This window comes from Callorhinchus milii, unplaced genomic scaffold, assembly GCF_018977255.1.
Source record: "Callorhinchus milii isolate IMCB2004 unplaced genomic scaffold, IMCB_Cmil_1.0 Scaffold1, whole genome shotgun sequence".
Lineage (NCBI taxonomy): Eukaryota > Metazoa > Chordata > Chondrichthyes > Chimaeriformes > Callorhinchidae > Callorhinchus > Callorhinchus milii.
In genome coordinates this window covers 123,679,278-123,703,125 of record NW_024704742.1, presented here as the reverse complement: position 1 = coordinate 123,703,125, position 23,848 = coordinate 123,679,278, and the positions used below count along the sequence as shown (strand labels likewise).

The 23,848-nt window shown below is 40.0% G+C and overlaps 1 protein-coding gene across 1 annotated transcript in view; it reads left to right on the top strand.

Moving 5' to 3' along the window:
• mtrex (Mtr4 exosome RNA helicase) overlaps positions 1-23,848 on the top strand; it is an 83,014-nt gene that overhangs the window by 6,191 nt on the left and 52,975 nt on the right. The window contains exons 5-14 of the mRNA XM_007892173.2: positions 707-819; positions 1,001-1,175; positions 1,526-1,616; positions 2,143-2,267; positions 5,711-5,809; positions 7,043-7,145; positions 9,331-9,462; positions 18,800-18,879; positions 19,791-19,901; positions 20,480-20,581. Coding sequence (XP_007890364.2) covers positions 707-819; positions 1,001-1,175; positions 1,526-1,616; positions 2,143-2,267; positions 5,711-5,809; positions 7,043-7,145; positions 9,331-9,462; positions 18,800-18,879; positions 19,791-19,901; positions 20,480-20,581 — 1,131 coding nt within the window. The remainder of the gene's footprint in view (positions 1-706; positions 820-1,000; positions 1,176-1,525; positions 1,617-2,142; positions 2,268-5,710; positions 5,810-7,042; positions 7,146-9,330; positions 9,463-18,799; positions 18,880-19,790; positions 19,902-20,479; positions 20,582-23,848) is intronic.

Below are 23,848 nucleotides of genomic sequence, written 5' to 3'. Positions count from 1 at the left end.
CAGTAAGTCAAATAACTTTATTGAATTGTAATCTAGTTTGAAATTTTCTCTCATCAAGCTCAAGTCTATTAGGAAGAAACTATTAAGTGAATTAGACTGTGGGTAGAGGTTTAGTATTTTCTTCACAGCTGGAACAGGGACTGAAAAATGCAAACCTCTAGTGGCTATTTTGCTGAAGACAAGAAATGTATGATACATTATAGAGTTTCTGATGGTGGTTTGCTTTTATATGGACAGCTAAACAGTTGAGATTACCTCAGTAGTTAAGATTAAAAAGGATACTGCACAGAATTGTTAAGTAAAAAGTTGCTGGTCTAACTATAGCAAATATGTTACGTCAAACAAAATTTATGTACATATGGTTACAGTTTTTCATTGAAGATGTTCAATAAAACTACTTGATGACTTACATGATGTCCAGCATGGATGTGAATATTAATATCCAATTAAATGTTAATATTAAGCGGCTACAAATTGCATTTCTATGTCAAATGTAGTGCTCAAATGCACTGAAAGCTTCAAATGTATATTTTAAATTGTGGCTAAGCAGCAGCAATCTAGTTTCTATTGCTTTTGTGACTTCTCTAAACCTGATTAGATTGGGCAAAAACAGGCTGAGGAAAGTTAATGTGGAAAAATAACCTTAGCTTATTGAGACAATACCTAATTTTCTATGCTTCTGATCCATATATATTTTTGATTACAGGAATACCCTTTTATTCTTGATGCTTTTCAAAGAGAGGCTATTTCATGTATGGATAACAACCAGTCTGTGCTTGTATCAGCGCACACATCAGCTGGCAAAACTGTTTGTGCCGAGTAAGTACTCATTAGTTGTGAGGTAAACTGATGATATGTCAATGTTCTCTAAATGGATTTTGTTGATTGGGGGGGAATGGAGAATAACTAATTAAAGAAAGCACCACATTTCATTAAAGAAAGCATTTACAAGCAGTAATTTTAAACCAATTCTTCTGAGCAATTTGTTCTTGCTCTCTAGGTATGCAATAGCACTAGCTTTACGCGACAAGCAACGAGTTATCTTCACCAGTCCCATCAAAGCTTTGAGTAATCAGAAGTACCGTGAGATGTATGAAGAGTTTCAGGATGTGGGACTGATGACTGGTGATGTCACTATCAATCCAACTGCGTCCTGTCTGGTCATGACAACTGAGGTAATGTTCACCCACGCATTCAATTCTTACTTTTCTGAGTCTCCACAGTGCAAAGCTGAAACCAACAGTAATATCTACAAATCTCATTCTATTCAAACATGAATGTTTGAAGTAAAATATGTACATTTATCTAATAAAAGTAACGTATAATTCTTTCTTGAATAGCTTGAAAATGTTCTCTTAAATGTCTAGTTAACTTTCTGCCAATGTCCATTTCGAGAATGTTACGAGGCCTTCACTTCAAAGTGAATAACGTATTCCCAGATCTTCAAGTCAAACATTACAATGAGTCTGTTAATCTTCTAAAGAGGTGATGATTTGTGAGCCATATCTCTGCTTTTCACTTGCAGATTTTGAGAAGTATGCTGTACAGAGGATCAGAGGTTATGAGGGAAGTAGCCTGGGTTGTCTTTGATGAAATCCATTACATGAGAGATGCTGGTGAGTGATCAATTGCCTACAAATCATGACTAGTTATATAATTTACAGAGACTTTGGCACATGTGTTAGTATTCCCAGTACTGTAAGAGTCTGGTAGGATGTTAATTGCATCGCTTTAATTTTTCTACCTCATATTTGAGGTAGTGTAACATAAAAACATGATATTTAAGATGCTATGATATATCATCCTACAATGTTGAGAAGGTCAGGCACTTTTCTGGAGGGAAGGTTGGAAAACATTGCTCAGTTCTATACTTTGTGTAGTTTCCAGTATCTTAATTGAGGGACACTGAAAGAGAGTAAAATAATAACCTGGGAGCAAAACAAACAAAAAATACTATTGTGAAAGGGAAACAATTACTTAATAACTTTAAATTGTTGGGAGTTAATGAAAATTAATGTTTTTTGGAATTGTGATTGTTGGGTGGTTGTTCCTCTTACCTCATTGTTAGAAGATTTTGGACTTAAAAGAAGGAAATGTTTTTGATGGTAATTTAAAGTAACAATTCCAACTGTTTATTTTCAGAGCGAGGTGTTGTGTGGGAGGAAACAATCATCCTTCTTCCAGACAATGTTCACTATGTATTCCTTTCCGCAACTATTCCCAATGCACGTCAGTTTGCTGAGTGGATCTGTCACCTCCATAAGCAGGTAATTGACTATAATTTGAATCCCATAAAACAGAATATTCTGAGCAAATAGAGATTGTTATTTAAGTACATTGGAGGAATTGATGTTGACTTGTTTCTATCAGTGTTTATTTGGAGTATACATTTTCTTCATGTCTCTTGGAGTTTTATCAACAGCTACTATTGCTAATTATTGCTCATTATCGTTGCTTTCCTGAACTCTGAAAGTTCCACTAAAAGTAACCCATTGTTGGTATTTTTCTGGTGTTGAGCAAAATTCAGTTCTAGGCTTGCTAGCATAAGCTTTTTAATGTTCCACAAGTGCTCAAAGACATTACCCTGCGTGAGGGGTGCTATATGAATGCAAATTGTTTATGGTGGATATATTCTCGCTTTATGGAGCAACAGATATTTTTGGCTTCATATCCCTTTCCTATTCTGATATTTTCATCCACTTTATCATAGTATGGATGAATGTATCCATGTTCTGCTTATTAGGTGTAAGTAACTAGTTATTTTCTCTCCTTTTTCTTTTCTAGTTTTTATACTTTGCCAAAGTCTGGTAATATAGTAGTAATAAAGCACTGTTGTGGACTTTTGGAAACAGTACAATGCAAATTTACATTTATATATTGCCTTTCCTGTTGGCAGAACATCCCAAGGGATGTCAAATCTGGCTACTATGACATTGGGCTGGTGTACCAATTTAAGAATAGAAGCTAAAAATTAAGAATTCAATCCAGGTCATTGAATCTCCCTGACAATATATCATTAATTATTGGCTGTCTTTTAAGTACCTATCATACAGTGTGACTGGAAGTGCCCTATTTCATAGTATGAGCTCCTTTGCTAGGTTTAGTGTTCTATTCTCAAAACGAAAATACTGCAGATGCTGGAAATCTGAAACAAAAACAGAAGTCATTGGGAACACTCAGCAGGTCAGGCAGCATCTATGGAAAAAGGAAAGTGAGAGCGTTTTGGGTCCACACCTTCGACACTGTCGACTGCTCCATCCTCATACACCGCCTCTCCTCTTTACTTAATTTTTGCAAACCTGCCCTTGTCTGGATCGAATCCTATCTCTCGCTGTCTCCACTTTGTTGCCTCTAACGGTTTCTCCTCCAGCCCCCGCATGGTCACATCTGGCGTCCCCCAGGGCTCTGTCCTTGGCCCTCTCCTCTTTAATATCTACATGCTCCCCATTGGTGACATCATCCGCAGACATGGGGTCAACTTCCATGTGTATGCGGATGACACCCATTCTCACCCGACTCCATTGGCTCCCTATCCTTCAGAGGATCCAGTTCAAGATCCTGGTCCTCACATACAAAGCCCTCCATGGCTTCGCCCCACCCTACATCTGTGACCGCCTAACCCCCTACCAACCCGCCCGCTCCCTCCGCTGGCTCTGGCCTCCACGACCCCCGACCCACCCGCCCCACTATTGGTGGGAGAGCCTTCAGCCACTCTGCCCCCAACCTCTGGAATTCCATCCCCCAATCACTCTACCTCGCCCCCTCCTTAGCCTCCTTCAAATCCTGCCTCAAAACCCTCTGGTACACTGGGACAATTGGCTGCTGTGTTTTGCCCACAAATTATACAGTCAATTAATTTTACAGTATAATCTGTGAAGTGTTTGGAGTCTTCTCAAAGTCGTGATAAGGCACTATATCAAATGCAAGGATTATGTTATATGCCAATAATGTGAGATTTTTGTTTCTGTAGTGTTAATTTCAGTAATTTCTCAAACAATCTTTTTTCATTGCTATAGAAAAGTTTAATTTTTAAAATGTACTTTTTGTGTTTTCCTCTAATTAGCAATCCTTTCTGTTTCTTCATCAGCAGTATATTTACCAACCTGTGATGATCCATCTATGATGATCAGAGTTTTTTTGTGAACAGACACAAAGTGAATGTCTAATTTTATTGGGGGCCAGGACACCAGGGAAAAACTCCCTTTTCTTTTAGAATAGTGCCATGGCATCTTTAACAACAGCCAGATGGGATAGGCAAGATTTCTACAAATTGACATGAGCCAGATTGACACAAACAAATAGGGTGAAATACAGCCATAATTTAAAAATGTATATCAAACTATGCACTGAACGTATTTCAGCTGAATTTAGGAGTTATACCCTTGATAGATTCTAACACAGCATTTGTCACACTAGGTGGCAGCTTACTCCATAAAGTGAGGACTGCTCAGGGTTTAGCTCATGTTTGGTTGAACACTATGCTCTAACACTAAATTAGAGAAATGCTTGGAAGATTTCAGGAATACTAACGAGCAGTTTAATTAACAAATGACATTGCAGACGTAAATGTAATTAGACCACTATAATTTAAATCCCTGAACTAATCAAGTAACCCACTTAAGTAATTTTTGCTTCATCTTAATCTCCATCTACAGCAGGAGATTACATCTACATTATAATTTGCATGAAAAAATACTGGGCAATTAAAGTTCTTTGCTGCTCAAGATTGCCCAAATCATGTATAATGTGCCAACTTTGCACTGGAACGTTCATTGTTGAATGCTTCACATACGTAGTTCCTGACTGCTAGCAAATGGAGCAGTCATCAGTTGTCACCAAGATTATGTGACTTATTCTTGGTGCTGATAAGTATCAGTTATCTACAATGCACATATATGTGAAGGTTGATCCAAACCTTCCGATTGTCACTGAGTCACACGTGCCAGGACCCTCCATTTCTTGACTACTAGTATTGCATTATTTACAAGTAATGAAACAATTTCTTTCTTAATCAAATGTGTGATTTACAAACCGGGTACTGTATTAAGTTTTAGACTTGTGGCTGGAGCCCCAATATTTCGCTTTCTTATGATGTTGGTTCACTCATCATGCTGACTGATTCCTTACTGTTGCCGTTTTGGCATTGGGAATCTGGCTGGCCTAGTGTGCTCATAACAGTGATACAGGTCATGTTATTGATGTCGCAATGTGGAAACTCTGATTGGGATTTGTGCCCTATTATAAGCCTGGTTAGGATTTTATGTACCCCAACTACGGGGGGTGGGCTTCTTATTTTATGTGGAGTCCTGTAGTTCAGTGGTTATAGGACTCGCCTGGCAAGTGAGAGCACTTGGGTTTGATTCCCAGCAGGGAGAAACTTTGGGCAAGTTTCCTTACTCCACACACCTCTGTTTACCTAGCAGTAAGTAGGAACCCAGTTGTTACTCGATTGGCGGATGGCTTTTCTGGGGGGTAATAACTCCTTCAAAAAAAAATGGTCACTTAATCCACGACTGTTTGTGAGACACTGCTGTATGCAATTGGCTGCTGCATTTAGCCCACAAAACATACAGTCAATTCACTTTACAGCATATTCTGTTAAGCGCTTTGAGACGTCTAGAAGATGTGATAAGGAGCTATATCAAATGCAAAGATTTTTATATAAGGTTACAGTTAGAACCATAACAATTTTCCATTTTGTTACATGTAGCCCTGTCATGTGATATATACAGACTACAGACCCACACCTCTGCAACACTATATCTTTCCAGCAGGAGGTGATGGACTGCACCTAGTTGTTGATGAAAATGTAAGTAAAGGTGATTTTTATAATGTGTTATAAGAAGTTAATGTAACTTTACATGCGGCATTTACAAGATCTAGAATTGGGGGGAGGAATATTGTGCATGAGGGGTATTGCTCATGACCTTGAACAGTGTAGTTTTCTTTATAAACACTGAAAATATTTATAGGAGTTCATGATATTGCATAATTTTCCATTGTGTTGCATCAGTAAATCAAATGTCAGCTACTCCTTACTTTTTGCAAAAGGTTTATCTTTGCTAACATTTGATCTATTGTATGTCCAATCACTTTTTTAAAACAAATATTTTAAAGTGGTAGGGAACATTTTTATAGTGCTGTTAAATGTGATACTTTGTTTTTAAAAAAAACAGTTCCAACATCTGTCTTGAGAACTGCATATTGTTATCAGAGTTAATAAAGAGAAATGCTGTTTTGTAGGAACTTTGTTGCCATGTCTTCAGCAGTGAAGTGCTAAACATTTCAACAACGGGTGATTATTTCAAGATGGTATTATGAAAATGAAGAAGGAAGCTGTCAGCTAAGAGCTGCTCTTAAGTGCTATTATAAGTAAAAGCTTGGATCATAAGATAAAATGTAGCTGGACTAGCTGTACCTTTACTTAATTGCAAGGAGCAAAATTGGTGGCAGTGACTATTTCCTTGGATCAGCAATGCATTTGTGTATTTGTTTGCACAGTTTAACATTGCAGCTGGAACAGGGAAATGGGTCAGCTTACACAACTGTGCACTGAAGAGCCAGCAGATGTTTGTTGTCAGTAATATGTTGTCTCATAAAGAAGTTTGTGCCACATTTAATTTTTATTTTTCCGGTGACGTGTATTTAGCCAAGTTGTTTATGTAAGTTTTTTTAAGAAAAAGACGACAGTGAAAGAATGATCTAAATTTATCAGTTCTAATCAACAAACTAGGTTTTGCCCCTATTGTGTTTACATACCCCAAAGATTGTTCTCTTCCTCTGTCGATTGCCATTTACATTTCATTTGAAGTTCAGAAGTGTAGAAATGTAGAATGACCTTGTATTTGACTCCAACATAAACAGATTGATGGCATTTTATTTGATCTGCTAAGAAAACATTCATTAAAATTTAGAATTTAAGGTAGGGATTGGAAAACCATAGTGAATTCTTGCAAATATGTAAAGAATGACATTCTTACACTAAAACTATTTACCTTTTCTTTGGGAAGAATGGATTTAACAAGATGTTTTTGTTTAAAAGGGAGATTTTAGAGAAGATAACTTTAACACAGCCATGCAGGTCCTGAGAGATGCAGGTGATCAAGCAAAAGGTGATCAGAGGGGTCGAAAAGGAGGAACAAGAGGTACAGAAAATAAATTTAATTTGGGATGTGTTTGTGGTAAGGGTTGTGACTGCTGGTGAAGGTAGAACCTGTTGAAATGCCAGCTAAAATTTAAGAAACTGTGCCACTAAAATTTAAGGTTTGTGTCAACTTCAATCACTGGCTGTTTGTGGGACACTGCTGTGAGCAATTGGCTGCCGCAATTCGCTAACAAGTATACAGTCAATTCACTATACAGTTTATTCGGTGAGGCACTTTGAGACGTCTAGAAGGCGTGAAAAGTGCTATATCAAATGCAAGGATTATTATTATTATATCCCTGGGCAAAATAGGAAGCAGTTAACTTGTCCCCAGGCATATATACTGCTATTCTATAACTGTTCATTAGAAAATGCATGCAAGTGTCCCAGTGCGACTTTCCCTCTGTTCCTTCTCTCTGGGGAGTATTTGAGTGATTAGTACCTCAGCAAACCTGAATTCCTGCAAGCTTGTGTTTAATTTGCACCTTTATTCTTCTTTCAACAATGTTTAATCGTCTGTAAAGTCTAAGCACTCTGAGACGCTATCCTGCATGGAGGGCGCTTCATAAGTGCAAGTTGTTGACGTTCAACTGAAGAAAGTTAGCTCTCATCCAGGACTTGATGTCTAAAGACATTCTGTCAGGACACCAGTGGCCCTGGAGTCAAGGGTGGAGGCAGAGAGGTAGAGTTGGGTGTCATCCGCATATCTGTGGATGATGTCACCAAGAGGGAGCATATAGATATTGAAGAGGAGGGGACCACGGACAGAGCCCTGAGAAACGCCGCACGAGATGGTGGGGGGGCTAGAGGAGAATCCATTTGTGGAGATGAAGTGGAGATAGTGTGAGAGGTAGGATTGGAACCATTCAAGGACAGAGCCATGATGGTTGAGGTATGAGGAGAGGCGGGGGAGGAGCATAGAGTGGTCAATGGTATCGAAGGCAGCAGAGAGGTCAAGGAGGCAGAGGAAACCCTGGTCGCAGATGGACAAAATGTCATTTATCTCTTTGACCAGGGTTGTTTCTGTACTGTGGGCGGCACGGAAACCCGATTTGAGGGGTTCGTGAAGGGAGTCGCAGGAGAGGAAATAGCGAAGCTGGGAAGCAACAACTCGTTCCAGTCTTTTGGAAAGGGAGATTGGAGATGGGGCAGTACTTTGAGAGCAGGGATGGGTCCAGGGAGGAATTTTAAGGATAGAGTGATTACGGACGTTTTTTAAGTGGGAGTGGTGCCAGTGGACAGGGAGAGGTTTATGATGTCTGTGAGAAGAGGGGCAAGGAGGTGCAGCTGGGAGGTAAGGGGAGGGGTAGGGATGTGGTTAAGGGAGCAGGTGGTCAGGTGCATGCAGGTTATAGTGGTGGTGAGAGAGGAGTGAGAGACCAGTTCGAAGGTGCGGAGCGAGGGATGGGTAGGGCCTGGGGTGTTGAGGGAGAGATGGGGAGGCGCTCAGAGGTATCTGAGCAGATCCCCTTGATTTTGGTTTCGAGGAAGTCTAGCATCGCCTCGCGGTTGGCGTTGGAGGGGAGGATGGGCCAAGCGTGAGAGGGTGGGTGGAGTAATCGGTTGGTGATGGAAAAGAGGAGCCTGGGGTTGTCCTTGGCCTCCAAGATTGTCCTGGAATAGAAGGACGATTTAGCAGAGGCTAGGGCAGAGCAGTAAGATTTGATAAGGTCCAGCCAGATCTGCCGATGGATTTGAGCCAGGTGCGTTCAGCGATATGCACCTGTGTCTTAAGGGAGCGGAGGTGGCTGGAATACCAGGGTGATTGTCATGTTACATTATTTCCTCCTCCCCGAATCATTAATGGGAGTTTAATTTGTGGAAATATGTGTTTTCACCTTTCTAAAATATTAAACCTCATTTTATGTTTTAGAAATTTAACAAATATATATTTCTTACCAAGAAATCTGTTAATAAAGAAAACTAAACCCATTATTTGTAATCAAACTCATCTATTTTTTTCTAACTCATTCTTTACCAAGGTGACCAAAAGTGTAGTCAAGGAAGTAAGTCTTAAGGTGGGTTTTGAAAGTGGGAAAAGAGGGGCTGAGTCTGAGGGTCTCTTGAGTTCCAGAGATGGGGGCAGAATGGCTGACAGCTTACCCGACGATGATGGGGCAGATATGTTGCTGATTATATTAACGATTTGCACAAATGTTACAACTTTTTAAATATTATGTTCATAGGACCATCGAATGTATTCAAGATTGTGAAGATGATAATGGAAAGGAACTTTCAGCCTGTTATCATTTTCAGCTTCAGCAAGAAAGATTGTGAAGCTTACGCTCTACAGATGTCCAAGCTCGATTTCAATACAGGTACCAGTGCTTTGGAAAATGAAATGTGCTTTAATGTTCCTCTTGGCTTCTCAGATTTCTTCATCTTTAATAATCCTGCTTTTGTTTGTCTTTAGATTCGAGCAACTTCCTCCTGCCTCACTTATATCTTGTTTCTGTGTTCCAATTAACCTTTTCAATACATTTGACACTTCTGCTCTGTTGATGTTCAGTATTTCTGTTCCCCTGTCCTATCTACATACCCTTATGAATATTTCAGTTCTATTTCATATTATGATAATCAAATTTGTGTTGCCTGTTCGATGGAATCAGTAAGGAAACAATCATTTGAATCAGTACTGTATTGTTTGAAATCTTGTCTCCCCGGTTTAGGTGCTACGGCTCTGTTTTGAAGAGTAGAGAGATCGCCAGGTGTCATGGTCCTGGTTTTCCCTCATCTAAATTCACAAAATTGTCTTGTTTTGTGGCTTTGCTGGTGCACAGCAATTGTGAGTTTTGCTTACTAATAGCTACTACTACACTTCAAAGCAATTCATTGTGTGAAGCTCTTTGATGTGATAAGCCACTACATTAACTGCAAGTATTATTATTATAACCTCCTGAACCATGCGTGCATTTTCCTCCGTGGTTTTAGCAGTCTATGGCTTAGAATACTAAGTAGTGAAGAATTAGGATGTTCAATTTGATTACAGCCTGAATTGAGGATTTAACATGGGAAGGGAAAAAGTGGAGGTTGGGTTTTTAGAATATACCATAAGTGGGCATTGTGTATAACAGGATTCAAAAGGGGATGGGGTAAAAACAGGAAGGCATTAAAGTAGATAGCTACAATAGGGGAACAAATCTATCACTAGCACAGACCCCTCAAGTCACTTTCTGTACTGTGAACATTCTATAATTGTATGCAATATCCAAGTCGGAGTGATATAAGGAACTAATTTTAGAGAGCTCTGGATTTATAGGATGACAGAATGTTTTCTATCTGTTCAGTAATAATAATAATAGCCAGTGTTCCCCTCTGATGGAAAAAATAATCACGCAAAATGTCCACCTTAGGAGCTGCTATCTTTGTTAGCCATCAGGGCAGACTACCGCTCGTCACTGCAGCTAAGTCTTGCCTGATGACTGTCTCATACAGTTTATTAGGCTGCAGTTCAATTTGATGACAATGTTTAGACTAAGTGCTAAAAAAAATTGATTAGAGCAAGTACCTAAGCAAGTCAGAGTGACTGCAGGATAGAGTCCAGAGTGTGGGGGGAGAATGGCTGAAAGCTTCCCCACCAATGGTGGAGTGATTGGGTGGGGGAAATGAAGCAGGCCACCATTTGTTGAGTGAAGGAGATCAGATTTTTTTTTAGGAAGAAGTAAGTAAATGGATAAGTATATGGCACATCAGTAAATGGATATTTTTATTCGGTAAAATATACTAATTGGGCCATTTGATCATTTGGTTCATGAAGGTTGGAAACCTTGTCAGCGGGGATGGGGATGTGATAGAAATTGTGTGATTAATTGTCCTGAAACATTCCTGGTAGTTTTGGATCCTTACTTGTGGGAAAAAAACGCAATTCAAAGATTGAAGGATGTCAATCCCTGAGTTGTAATTTATCTTTATATGCAGAAAATGGAGCATGGTGTGCTCATGACTCGATCATTTTTAAGTGAACTGTGCCTTGTGCTTTACAAGAGCAGTCCAGGCATTCGGGGTAATGGAAATTGTTTTCTGTGATGGCTGTACACTTACAGCCTTTCCATGTATTTACTGAGACTTTCTTCTCCAGGATTAGTCATTGTCATAATTGCCAGTATTTAATTGTTTGGGTAATGAACGGTAATGTTATCTTTATTGTGAGCACAATATAATGTAGGCTAGCCTAATCTCCCTTTGCTCCTTTAGACCTCTGTGTTAAAATGCTGCCAAGTCAGTCAGACTGTGCAGCATATTTTTAATGCCAAAATATAAATTTCTGTCAGTGGTAGCAATAAGTTCATTTCTAACATTTGCATCTATCTTCACAAAAGAAGAGGATACAGGCAATGCTACAGTATCGGAGCAGAGAGTTGAGAAATTGAATAAGATAAGAAAAGTCCGAGAGGAGGTACTAAAAAGGCTGTCGGTGCTCAAGGTAGATAAGTCACCCGGTCCAGACAGGATTCATCCTAGGTTACTGAGGGAAGTAAGGGTGGAAATAACGGAGACTCTGGCCACAATCTTTCAATCCTCCTTGGACACCGGGGTGGTGTCAGAGGACCGGATGGTTGCAAATGTTGCTCCCCTGTACAAAAAGGGGCAGAAGGGTAAACCCAGGAACTACAGGTCAGTCAGCCTAAAGTCAGTAGTGGGGAAACTTCTGGAGACTATAATCCGGGACAAAATAAATTTTCACTTTGAAAAATATGGGTCAATTAAAGGACAACCAACACAGATTTGTTAAAGGCAGATCATGTCTAACAAACCTGATAAGAGTTTTTTGATGAAGTAACGGAGAGGGTGGATGAAGTTAGTGCAGTTGATGTAGTTTATATGGAGTTTCAAAAGGCATTTGATAAAATGCCACATAAGAGACTTGTAAGCAAAATAGAATCCCATGGTATTAAACAGTCAGTGGCACCATGGATACAGAACTGGTTGGGAGACAGAAAGCAAAGAGTGGTGGTGAACGGTTGTTTTTCTGACTGGAGGGAAGTGTGCAGTGGTGTCCCCCAGGGGTCGGTATTGGAACCACTGCTGTTTTTGATCTATATAACTGACCTGGACTTGGGTATAGGGAGTACAGTTTCCCAGTTTGCAGATGATGCTAAGCTAGGGAAAGTAGTAAACAGTGAGGAGGATAGTAGCAAACTGCAAATGGACATAGACAGACTGGTAAAATGGGCCGACACGTGGCAGATGAAGTTTAATGTGGAGAAATGCGAAGTGATGCATTTTGGGAGGAAGAATGAAGAGAGGCGATATAAGATGATGGTACAATCTTAAAGGGGGTGAAGGAACAGAGAGACCTGAGGGTTCAAATAAGTAAATCTTTGAAGGTGGCAGGACAGGTAGATAAAGCTGTTAAAAAAGTATATGGGATACTGGGCTTTATAAATAGGGGCATAGAATACAAAAGTCAAGAAGTTATGATAAACCTTTATAAACACTGGTTAGGCCTCAGCTAAAGTACTGTGTTCAGTTCTGGGCACCAGACTTTAGGAAGGATGTCAAGGCTTTGGAGAGGGTGCAAAGGAGATTTACCAGGATGTTCCAGGAATGAGGGACTTCAGTTATCAGGAGAGGCGAGAGAAGCGAGGATTATTCTCCTTGGAGCAGAGAAGATTAAGAGGAGACTAATAGAAGTTTTCAAAGTTATGAGGGGATTTAACAGGGTGAACAAGGAGAAACTATTTCCGCTGGTGGGTGGGTTGTTAACTTGAGGACACTGATTTAAAATAGTTGTTAAAAGAAACAGAGGGGAGGTGAGGAGAAATTTTTTCACACAACGAATTGTTCGGATCTGGAATTCATTGCCTGAAAGGGTGGTGGAAACCAATTCGATAACAACTTTTAAGAGAGAAGTAGATAATTATTTGGGAAGGACAAGTTCACGAGGCTATAGGGAGAGAGCGGAGGTGTGGGATTGAATTGTATAGCTCTTTTCAAAGAGCTAGCACAGACTCGATGGGCCAAATGACCTCCTTCTGTGCTGTATAATTCTATGATTCTATGGTTTCTTCTTCAGTGCCTCTTTCAAAAACATTAAAGTATCATTCCAGATGCCAAATAAATTAAATAACTTAAATATTGTAACTTGGATTTAGCAACTTTTAGTTTCCTGAATCTGGCAGATTCCGACTGGTTTCTTGGTTTCTACTGGGAGTTTGGGACATTGTTGAAATCATAATTCTGTTCAGTCAGTAAGATAGCTGGGACTTGAAGCTATGTCTTACTTTTTGGAGAAGTATTGAGGTTATCCATCCCGCAGTCCCAACGTCTCGCCCCCTCCCTCGCCACCTTCAAGACCCACCTCAAGACCCTCCTCTTTGACCATGCTTTCGATCTCCCTGCTTCCCCTCCGCCCTCCACCCTACCTCACCCAGACCCTCAGCTTGGGTCCATAACGCTGTCCATCCAGCGCCTTGGGACGCCCTCCCAACATGAAAAGCGCTATACAAATGTCATTTTGTTGTTGTCGTTGTTATGAAACCATCTTCTGACTAAACTGTGTCTGCTTTCCTGGAGTTCTGTGAATTTCTGAAGCTATTATATTTTGAGGGAGAGAAGAGAGAAGGCTTAGATAACAATAAATATAATCCTTGCATGTGCTTTATCACATCTTTGAGACGTCTCAAAGCACTTCACAGAATATACTGTGAAGTGAATTGACTGTATATTTGTGGGCGAACTGTGGCACCCAATTGCGCACAGCAGTGTCCCCCAAACAGTCGTGGATTGAGTGACCAAATTATTATTAGTATTATTATTTTGAATGGATTACTACCCCCAGAAGAGCGATCTGCCAATTGACTAACAACCAGGTTCCTATTTACTGTTAACAACAACAAAATTACATTTGTATAGGGCCTTTCACGTCGGGAGGACGTCCCAAGGCCCTGGACAATCAGTGTTTTGGACCCGAGCTTGGGATCGGGTATGGTGGAGGGCGGGGGGGGGTGTTGAGGGTCAGTGAGGTGGACTGTGCATCCTTGGATGGTGATGCTGTCACAGCGCCTGAGGTTTTAACAGCTTGAATTGAATAAATAAACTGAGTTGCAGTGTTTGAATTTTCCTCTAATCTTAAAATGTTGAAACTATATGTTTAATGTTAAGTCCTGCATAAACCTCTTTTAAATTATATTGTATTATAAAAAGAATCACCCAAAGATTTGGAGCACATGATACTGCAATTTAGAGTTCTTATTGTTTCTAGGAACAATAAAAATCTCTATCCAAGTAGCCTCCCGGCAGTACATAGTACACCAGTTGGTGGTCGGATGTTTGTTCATGTTGCTGTGCTTTGCATACAAAGTTCCCACTATTGCCCAGAAAGTTGTGAGTTGTCATTGAGCAGAGTCAAGATATTAATAGGAAAGTGTGTAAAGCGAAGTGAGCCTAGTTACTGAAAAGCTAAGGTAGAACTGTGGAAGCAGGTACATTTTCACAAGAAATAGATTTCAAAAGCCTAAAGATGCCCTACAAAATGCATTCATTGTGATACCATCTTGTGCAAAATGAAGATAGTATTTCTACAGTTGGGACTTTGCTACAGTTTTGCCAAGAGCATCTGCAGTTGATTTGAAGGCTGAAATACGGCATAATTAAACACATAAATGTTTCTTCAAGAATGGAAGGAACTAGTTTCACTTGTTTTTCATATTAAACCTGGCCTGCAGATTGTCCTTGTTAATTGTCATTCAATCTATTTATCCTTCTTAAAGATAGCGCCAGGGTGAGAGTTTTTTTGTTGTTTGATTTATATGAAGGAAGAAGACATAGTGCAGGACATTGTAACGGTTAAAAACTGTTGGAACAAAATGTGATATAATCCAGAAGTAATAATTAAATAATGACAAAGTATTATTTTTATTTGATGTACTAATGTATCATGTACAAATAACTTTTAAATTGTGGTCTTTCCACCACACTGAAGGCATTTGTCCGTCTGGATTGGTGTCAAGCTACGCCACTGTTAAGCTATCTACCAGGATGAAGGGTGCTATTTAAGGGTGCTATATAAATGCAAGTTGTCGTTGGAGAATGGCTGATGAGAAAATTCTTAGTTTTGGGATGACAGCTGCTGGAAAGCGATACCCGGAGCCTCGGTTTGTAAACACACTTGTATTCGGGATTTGATATCCATCTTGATTAGTGTGCTGCTGCTCTTGCTCCTCACCTCCCAACCCTCATTGGGAAGTGTGTTCAAGCTTTGGGCAGGATGATAGTAGCTGAGCTGTGCTACTCACCAGGAAGCTCACAGTACCTGCTCTCTCCCTAGTCGATATGGTGAAAAAGGAGTGACTTTCCACTGGCAGGTGGGTCGGTAACCCGATGGCAACGATTTAAAATAGTTGCTAAAAGAAACAGAGGGGAGGTGAGGAATTTTTTCACACAGTGAGTTGTTTGAATCTGGAATGCATTGCCTGAAAGGATGGTGGAAGCCGATTTGATAACGACTTTTAAGAGACAAGTAGATAATTATTTGGCGAGGACAAGTTTACAAGGCTTTGGGGAGAGAGCGGGGGAGTGGGATTGAATTGGATAACTCTTTTCAAAGAGCCGGCACAGACATGATCGGGCGACTGGCCTCCTTCTGTGCTGTATGATTCTATGATGGTAGACGAGTCAGCCTGCCTTATTTGCAAGACTTGCTGGGAGCAGGGACTTCTCACTCGACCCAGTAAGCCAAAGCCCTAATTGCAGAGAAGCTAGCCAGACGTGTTCTCAATGGCAAGCTAGGTGGTGTTAGTTAGTTAGACTACAACTATATTAGTTGGTCCCCAATCCTCGGCTCTTACCAACCTGTACTTATTGCTCTTCTGTATTAGGTAATCAGAGCCCTTCCCTCTAGGGAGAGATCTTATTCTAATCCAGGAAGATGGTGATGGGTTTCTGCATGTGTCAGATACCCGACTGACCAAAAAAAAGGCAGGGTAATTTCCATGTTTAAGTGGCAGGCATATCATAGAATCGTACAGCACAAAAAGAGGCTATTCGGCCCATCGAGTTTGTGCCGGCTCTTTGATTAGAGCAATTAATGTCAATCCCACTCCCCAGTCCTTTCCCCATAACCCTGCAAACCCGTACTCCTCAAATACCCGTCCATCGCGTTTGCAAAAGTAGTTATCGAATCAGCCTCGACCACCCTTTCAGGCAATGCATTCCAGATTCGAACAACTTGCTGCGTGAAAAAAATTCTTCTCACTGATTTCTATCTCTCTGATTTAGATGCTCTTAAGCATGCATCTATACTATGTTTCAACCACCGCTTCAGTTTCTACATGTGTCGGACACCCGACTAAGCACAAAAAAAGGTAAAGTGCTCCCACTTTAAGGGATTTTTAAGGCTGTAATGCTTAGGTTATATTTGTAGTTATATAGTTTTAGGAAAGGTCACTTATGACATTAATTGTTTTACAAGGTAATTTATATCTGGCACAGCATTTTGGAACAAAAAATATAAAATTTCACGGTTTTCTTAACCACCACAAAATTAAATACATCATTAAATTTGCATTCAAAATCATCATGACCTGGTATCAATGACAAATTGGAAAAAAATTACTCTAGAAAATTAGTGTTTAATGATTATGACTTTTTCTATTGCTAACCGTATAAATTTCCTCTGTGGATTATTAAGACATCTTTAGACTTTTAAGAGAACAATGAAACAGAATAATTGTGCTGTTTTATCCATGTCATGTTTGGAACTTGCTGTCCGAAGTGTGGTTGAAACAGATGATAAAGAATCAAGGCATTTAAGAAGAAGCTAGATATATGCATGAAGGAGAAGGGAGTAGAAAGATGTGGGTAGAGACTTGTGGAGTATAGACATCAGCATGGACTGGTTGAGCTGAAAAGCCTGTTTCCATGTTTATTCTATTTAAATCTATGTATATTCTTCCAAAAAATCTTTCCCGTACAATCCCTTTATAATTTGACATCAACAGCAACAACAATATTATAGCACCCTTCACATTGGGAGGATGTCCCAAGGCGCTGCCCAATCCAGGCTTTTCACCTGGGTGGGGGGGGGGGGGGCTGAGGGGGAAAATGTGACCAAAGATGTGGTCAAAGAGGAAGGACTTGTAGGGAGGGTCATGGGAAGTCCAGAATGGACTTCCAGAGAGTGAAGGCAGATAACAACAACAACTTACATTTATATAGTGCCTTGGAATGTCTGGAGGATGTCCCAAGGTGCTGGACAGTCAGGGATTTGGACCTGGGCTGTGGGTTTGGATCAGGAGGGGTTGAGGGCTGGGAGGGTAGGGGTTGGAGGGTGACTGAAGGTGCGGTCGAAGAGGAGGGTCTTGAGATAGGCTAAAAGCTAGACCACCAATAGTGGGGCTGGTATGGCAGGGGATGTGAAGCAGTCTGGTCCCCACTGAGTGGAGGCGATACCGGCGTTAGTCGGATTTGAGGAGGTTGCAAGACCATGGAAGGATTGAAAGGTTAGGACTAGCATCTTGAACTGGATTTCTTTGGGGGTTGGGGAGTCAGTGGAGCTCATGGAGCTTATCGTGAGAAAGGACGAGAACTGCCGAGTTCTGAGTAGTCCAGTCTGCAACTTGTGTCCTTTCCCAGACTAAGGTCTGTGAGCCTATAACACCCATCTTCCCTACCTCCACTTGTAAAGAGAAGAGTTTGGGTAGTCCAGCAAGCAAACGGTTGGTGTAATCAAGCCTCGACATGATCAATGTTTGGATAGTAGTTGTGGAAGCAGACAATGTTTCAGGGTGGGAGAAAGCTGAGTCACAACACATATGTGAGGTTTAAAGGACAGCTGGGAGTCGAACATGTCACTGAGTTCTTTAAAATGCTTTGACAATATGAGTGTATCAGTGCAAAGATTTTTACTGTAATTTTTTTTTGTGGGACAGCCAAGTGTCTGACAAACACAGCAATCCATCAAATGCTTCAGAATATCCAAATTAAACTACTGAGAAATCACACACGCATGGAAATTTCTGTTTGCCCAGAATGGAATGTGTATTCTCTCCCCAGAGGGAGAGAACCCACTGTATTATTAGTCACTGGAAATATTAGGCACAGTTTGGCAAGTGTGTGAACGAGAGAAAAAGAGAGTTCAGATACTTACTGTTGGAGTTCAATCAGCTAAAGCACATATTGGCAAGCTTGCTTCTATTTATCCATTTTAAGCACCAGCTATCCAGTAGACTTTAGAAACATGTTTGCATTGCACAGAATCAGAGAAAGAGACCTCTGTGGCTTTAGAAGGAAACCTGTGTCTGTTGTTTTCCACAAAAGAAAAGTCCTGNTTTTTTGGTCAATGGTTTGACTATTTGTATGTCTGTCTGACTCAGTGGAAGCATTCTCACATCTGACACTGGGCTGATAACCCCAAATGCAATGCTTGGGGTATGGTGCATTGTTGGAGGTGCCATCCTTCGGATGAGATGTTAAACCAAAATCCTATCTGCCTTTTCAGGTGATTTTCATGGTTGTTTGTGGGACCCTGCTGTATGCACATTGGTTTGCCTACAAAATCACAGTCACTACACTTTACAGTACTGACTGCAAGCTGAAATAAACCTCTTGTCAGCCAATTTTAACAAAGCATTTGTACGATGCAGAGTTATAATGATCAGATTTTATTGTTCAGCATTCAACACATTTTCTCTCCCCTTCTCTCTCCCATCACAGATGATGAAAAAAAGCTGGTGGAGGAGGTATTCAATAATGCTATTGACTGCTTGTCCGATGAAGATAAAAAGCTTCCTCAGGTGAGTGTTCCTCCAATAAATCTAGTATTAAGTTGAAGCTTTGAGCCAAAGAAACCTGTGGTGCTCTGAATGCCTTTTTCATCTGGTGGAGCAGACTAGGTTACCAGTGTACATCAACCAGGCTGACTGGAGATCTCTTGATTTGTTATAGTAACTAGGTTGATGAGAATTAGTGTCACATTAAAACATACATCTTAATAGGATACTCGACAAATCATTGATTCCTGAGGAATCTTGGTATAGTCTTTGGTGTTGCAGTATAAATGTAGTGTCATATTTATAAGCCATGCCTCCATTTGATATAGTGCCTCTCACGTAGGGAGGACTCCTCAAAGTGTTTAACAGGATACAACAACAACAGATTGCATTTATATCACACCTTTCACGTTGGGAAGATGTCCCAAGAGGCTGAGCAGGTCTGTGGGTAGGATCAGAGAGGGGTGGCAGGGCAGGGGTTGGAGGAGGGAAGATGACCGAAAGCATGGTCAAAACGGAAGGTCTTGAAACATGCCTTGAAGGAGGCAAGTGAGGGGGCAAGTGGAGGGGCTCCAGGATGGAGTTCCAGAGGTTGAAGGCAGAAAGGCTGAAGGCCCGACTGCTGATAGTAGAATCGCAGCAAGGGACAATGAGTTAACACTAGAATCCCAGTGCCAGAGAGGGGCCTAGATTTTCATTCCTATGTGGTATTCAGCAACTCCACCTTCAGAGCAGCATCAAGTTTATCTGATATCTGTTACAATCAAATAATCTGCTAATTGCTCATTGTCAGTTGTATGAAGAATGGCTGATTTGGCTGCAGGACTGTGCCCTGTGCTCCAGTTAACAGTTTTTTGGGAGAATGTTGTATAAATTCAAGTCAATGGTCATTTAATACAGTTTTAATATTGTTGAACCTTATTTTCTTGTAACAGGTTGAGCATGTATTGCCCCTTTTAAAAAGAGGAGTTGGAATCCACCATGGAGGATTACTTCCTATTTTGAAGGAAACCATTGAGATTCTTTTCTCTGAAGGACTGCTGAAGGTATAGTTGATTTTTTTTTTTGGAACAATAATGTTCATGGAACTAGCAAGTTACTGCTTTGGGTTCATGCAGGGAAATACATTGGAATATCTTTGCAAATCTATTTTAAAAAAAGTCATGGATTTAATAGAGTATATAGAGTAGACATACAAAATTTAAATTGTGTTTTAGAATTAAAATTTTATCTGATTGAGTTTTACTTTAGCCTTGTCAACATCTAGTTAATCCTTACAATTGGTACATTTTTTGGTTTTAGAATTGCACATTGCAAATTAATGCAAAAACTTGATGAATTGAGGCCTGAAATAACTGTCACCCTGTTGGTTAGGTTTGAATGTAGTGCCCTCCTTACCTATCAATTAATGTCTTGATATATTTGTAGATTGCTATTACCTGTATTTCTGTTTTAAATCTCTATTCTTGATCTCTTATGCTGCTTTCAAAATAACAAGACAGCAGAATATCCTTTATACAACCTGTCAGAATCATTGTTTTTTGCTGAAAATTAAGAAATGGTAGATTCAAAACTTGTTTGTTTACTTGCATACTCATTTTAACTCTTTGATTGTTCTTTCCAGGCATTGTTTGCTACAGAGACCTTTGCTCTGGGTATCAATATGCCAGCAAGGACCGTTCTATTTACCAATACGCGGAAATTTGATGGGAAAGACTTCAGATGGGTACAGTCAATTTTATATAATTTGTCAGTTAAATTTTGCACGTTTAGTTTCTCTGACAAAATTCTAAAATTGTGGAACTGACCTGTGTGACATTGGAAACCACAGCTTATGTCACCCACCTAAAGATGAATGGGTTCCTTATTTGCCCGTAACTGAGAACCCTAGCTTGTGTGTAGTGTGTAGTGTGTGTTTAGGACAGAAAGTGATGCTTGAGTAAAGCAGATTTAACTCAAATTAACCTTTCAAATGAAATTATGAACATGGCAGCTGTTAGTTAGTTTTTCTGAAAGTAAAATTTATTTTTTATGGGTGTGCAATCCATACCCTAGAAGCAGCTATTTACATTATTTAGTCAATGGTATGCCTTTGGATGTAGAAGGAATTTGCTTTCAGGTTCCGCAATGTTCAATTAGAAGCTTTATTCATATTCTTTAAGTCTTGGTATGAAGTTGAGTTATTTGGAGTAGGTTATCCAGTACTTTTGTGATGCCTGTTTGCACCAATGAGGCCAGTTCACCTCTTTCGAGAGTCTCCATTCTCCGTGTTTATTTTGCTGAGGTGATTCCAGAGCTAGAACAGCTGGAAAAATAATGAGCCATGTGTGCACTTTGTCACTTTATTTCTGCTCCTATACTGCTGGATCCAAAAGTATGAGTGGGCATAAGAAAGTATGGAATGACAATAGGTGGTTTTGTCCAGTAATTTCTCTACAGTTCATACTGTGATCATGAATTTGACCCTATCCACTTTTTCTGGATCGCATTGCTTGCCATGTTCTCTCCTTCTACATTATTTTCCCCCATTGTGTTTGCTAATGGGAAGCGAATAGAGTGGTAAAGATGGCAGTTGCTGCTCCAGAAGGTAACATGAAAATCACCCATTTATAATCATCTGGGAGCCTCCAGATACAGTTGCGTTGTATTGAAATCACAAGCACGGTTAGTAGGAGTCGAGTGAGAACAATCCCTGTCCTCGGTGATTGGTCTGCCCACCAAGTCTCACTGGCGAGCCAGAGCAGCTGGTCTGCCAACAGCTGTGTACTTCGGTCCACCTGGTTCTCGCCCTCACCTATTCATGTCAGGAGATTTCTAAGCAGTTTTCTACCTGCCTTCTTAACAGGCATCAGCACTTACTGTTAAGTCACCAAGTTGGTTATTTGTGTTTTACCAGATTACTGCAGGAATATCACAGCTAAACCTGTCCATGTATACCCAATGTCGTCAAAGCACGCATCCCAGCGGCAATCACTGGATAGAGAGCAGGAGCCCACACAGCCTAATTCAGAGAAATTTTTAGCATCCCAACTGCTGACTTGGCTGAGACAACTAATTTAACAAGGCTGGATTGAAAGCAAGATTTAGACGCTTACGTTTAATTTTAAAATAAGCTTTGACTCTTTGCAAACTGATTGTATGTTTTCCACGTCTACTATAATACTCTGTAAGCAGCTGATTTACTTCAGCCTGTTGAGGAGTATATACAGAGACTATCACCATTGGTAAAACAGAGCTCCATTATTTAATGCAGTTTGGCTGGAACATCTGAGGCTGAATAATATATATATAAATGAACAAGTCTTCTTTCTCAAAGATATCAAATTATTTGCACACTAGGAGGGCTGAAACAGCTTCCAAGTCTTTAGTCCCATTTATTTTGGCAAGGCTATTAATCCACATGCTTCAGCTTTGCTTTATATTATTTTGGTTCCCAGTTTGTCCTTTTTCATTAAAGACCATAATTATCCTACACTACAAAGTTTGCATCACTAAATATAAATGAAGCCCACAAGAAGTAGATGACAATTACATTTTGATTTCTCAATAAAGTTAGATTTTATTAAAAATTCTGCAATTGGTAATATATCTTGAATATTCATGCAAGATTTACTTTATGGTGTCAGAATAATCACTTAATAGTTACACGTGCACTTACATTACATTAACTTTTCCCATCTTGGGTGCCTCCTCATCAGTGCTCTGGATGAACCGAATCATTGACTACTATACTATGTAAATCAATGTGACTTTTATGGGCTAGCCCTGTGAAATATGTGGCTCACGGTACAAATAGAGATAGTAAAATGGTGGGTTTCCAGGGCACAAAAAGATAACCCATTAAAGTATTGATAGATAAGAAATGCTTTTTAAAAAAAATTCTAAACATTGAATTCTAAACATTGTGTATTTTGTCAATGTTTTTGAAAAAAGCTGTATTAAATTACAAAATAGCAATTCTGTAAATTATAATGGATTATCTAAGGATGTCAGTCATTTGATTAAAAGATACACCTTATCCTCTTTGAAAGACTTGCCAAAATTTCACATTGATCAAGTACTATAAATCAGCTTACTAACATGAGGAACATGTTGCACATTCTACTCGGTCTTGGTGATAACATATCAGCCAGTCAGTGTGAGTACAACATCCAGTACCCTCTGACCATGCTCGAGGCTCTTGTGTGTTTCCAAATACATGAAATCTTGTCACATACTTCCTCTTCTAATGTGTCAAAAGATTGGGAAATTTTATTTTGTTGATCACGTGACAATATGTCTACCACTTATCAACCTGATTTATAGTGGTTATTAGTTCCTTATTAATTTTTTTAAAAACATCTATAAGCGCTACTACTAGTAGCCTTTCCCTTTCGTTTTGGGATAATTATTATTGAAGTGATGTGGAATGGACAGGATTTTGGGCAATTCTTTAGCATCAGCAGTGAGTTGAGTGTCCTGACTGAAACCTATATTAGAATAGTATACCAACCTCCTAGTTTGCAATTATGGAGTGTGTGTGAGAAAAGTATTCCCTGGACAAAAGGTGGAGTCCTGTAGGTCAGTGGTTAGAGCATTCGCCTCGCTTACCTGGGTTCGATTCCCGGCAGGGTGAAACCTTGGGAATGTTTCCTTGGCTGCCAAGTTTCGCCCACAAGTATACAGTCAATTCACTTTACAGTATATTCTGTGAAGCGCTTTGAGACGTCTAGAAGTCATGTAAAGTCCTGGAGTCCTGTAGCTCAGTGGTTAGAGCACTCGCTTTGCAAGTGAGAGACCTGAGTTCAATTCCAGGCAGGGCGAAACCTTGTGCAAGATTCCTTACTCCACACGCCTAATAATAATCCCTCCAAAATCCCCCCCCAAAAAAATTGGTAATTTTCAATCTACGACTGTTTATGGGACATTGCTGTGCGCAACTGGCTGCCGCGTTCGCCCACAAATATACAGTCAATTCACGTTGCAGTGTGTTCTGTGAAGCGCTTTGGGACGT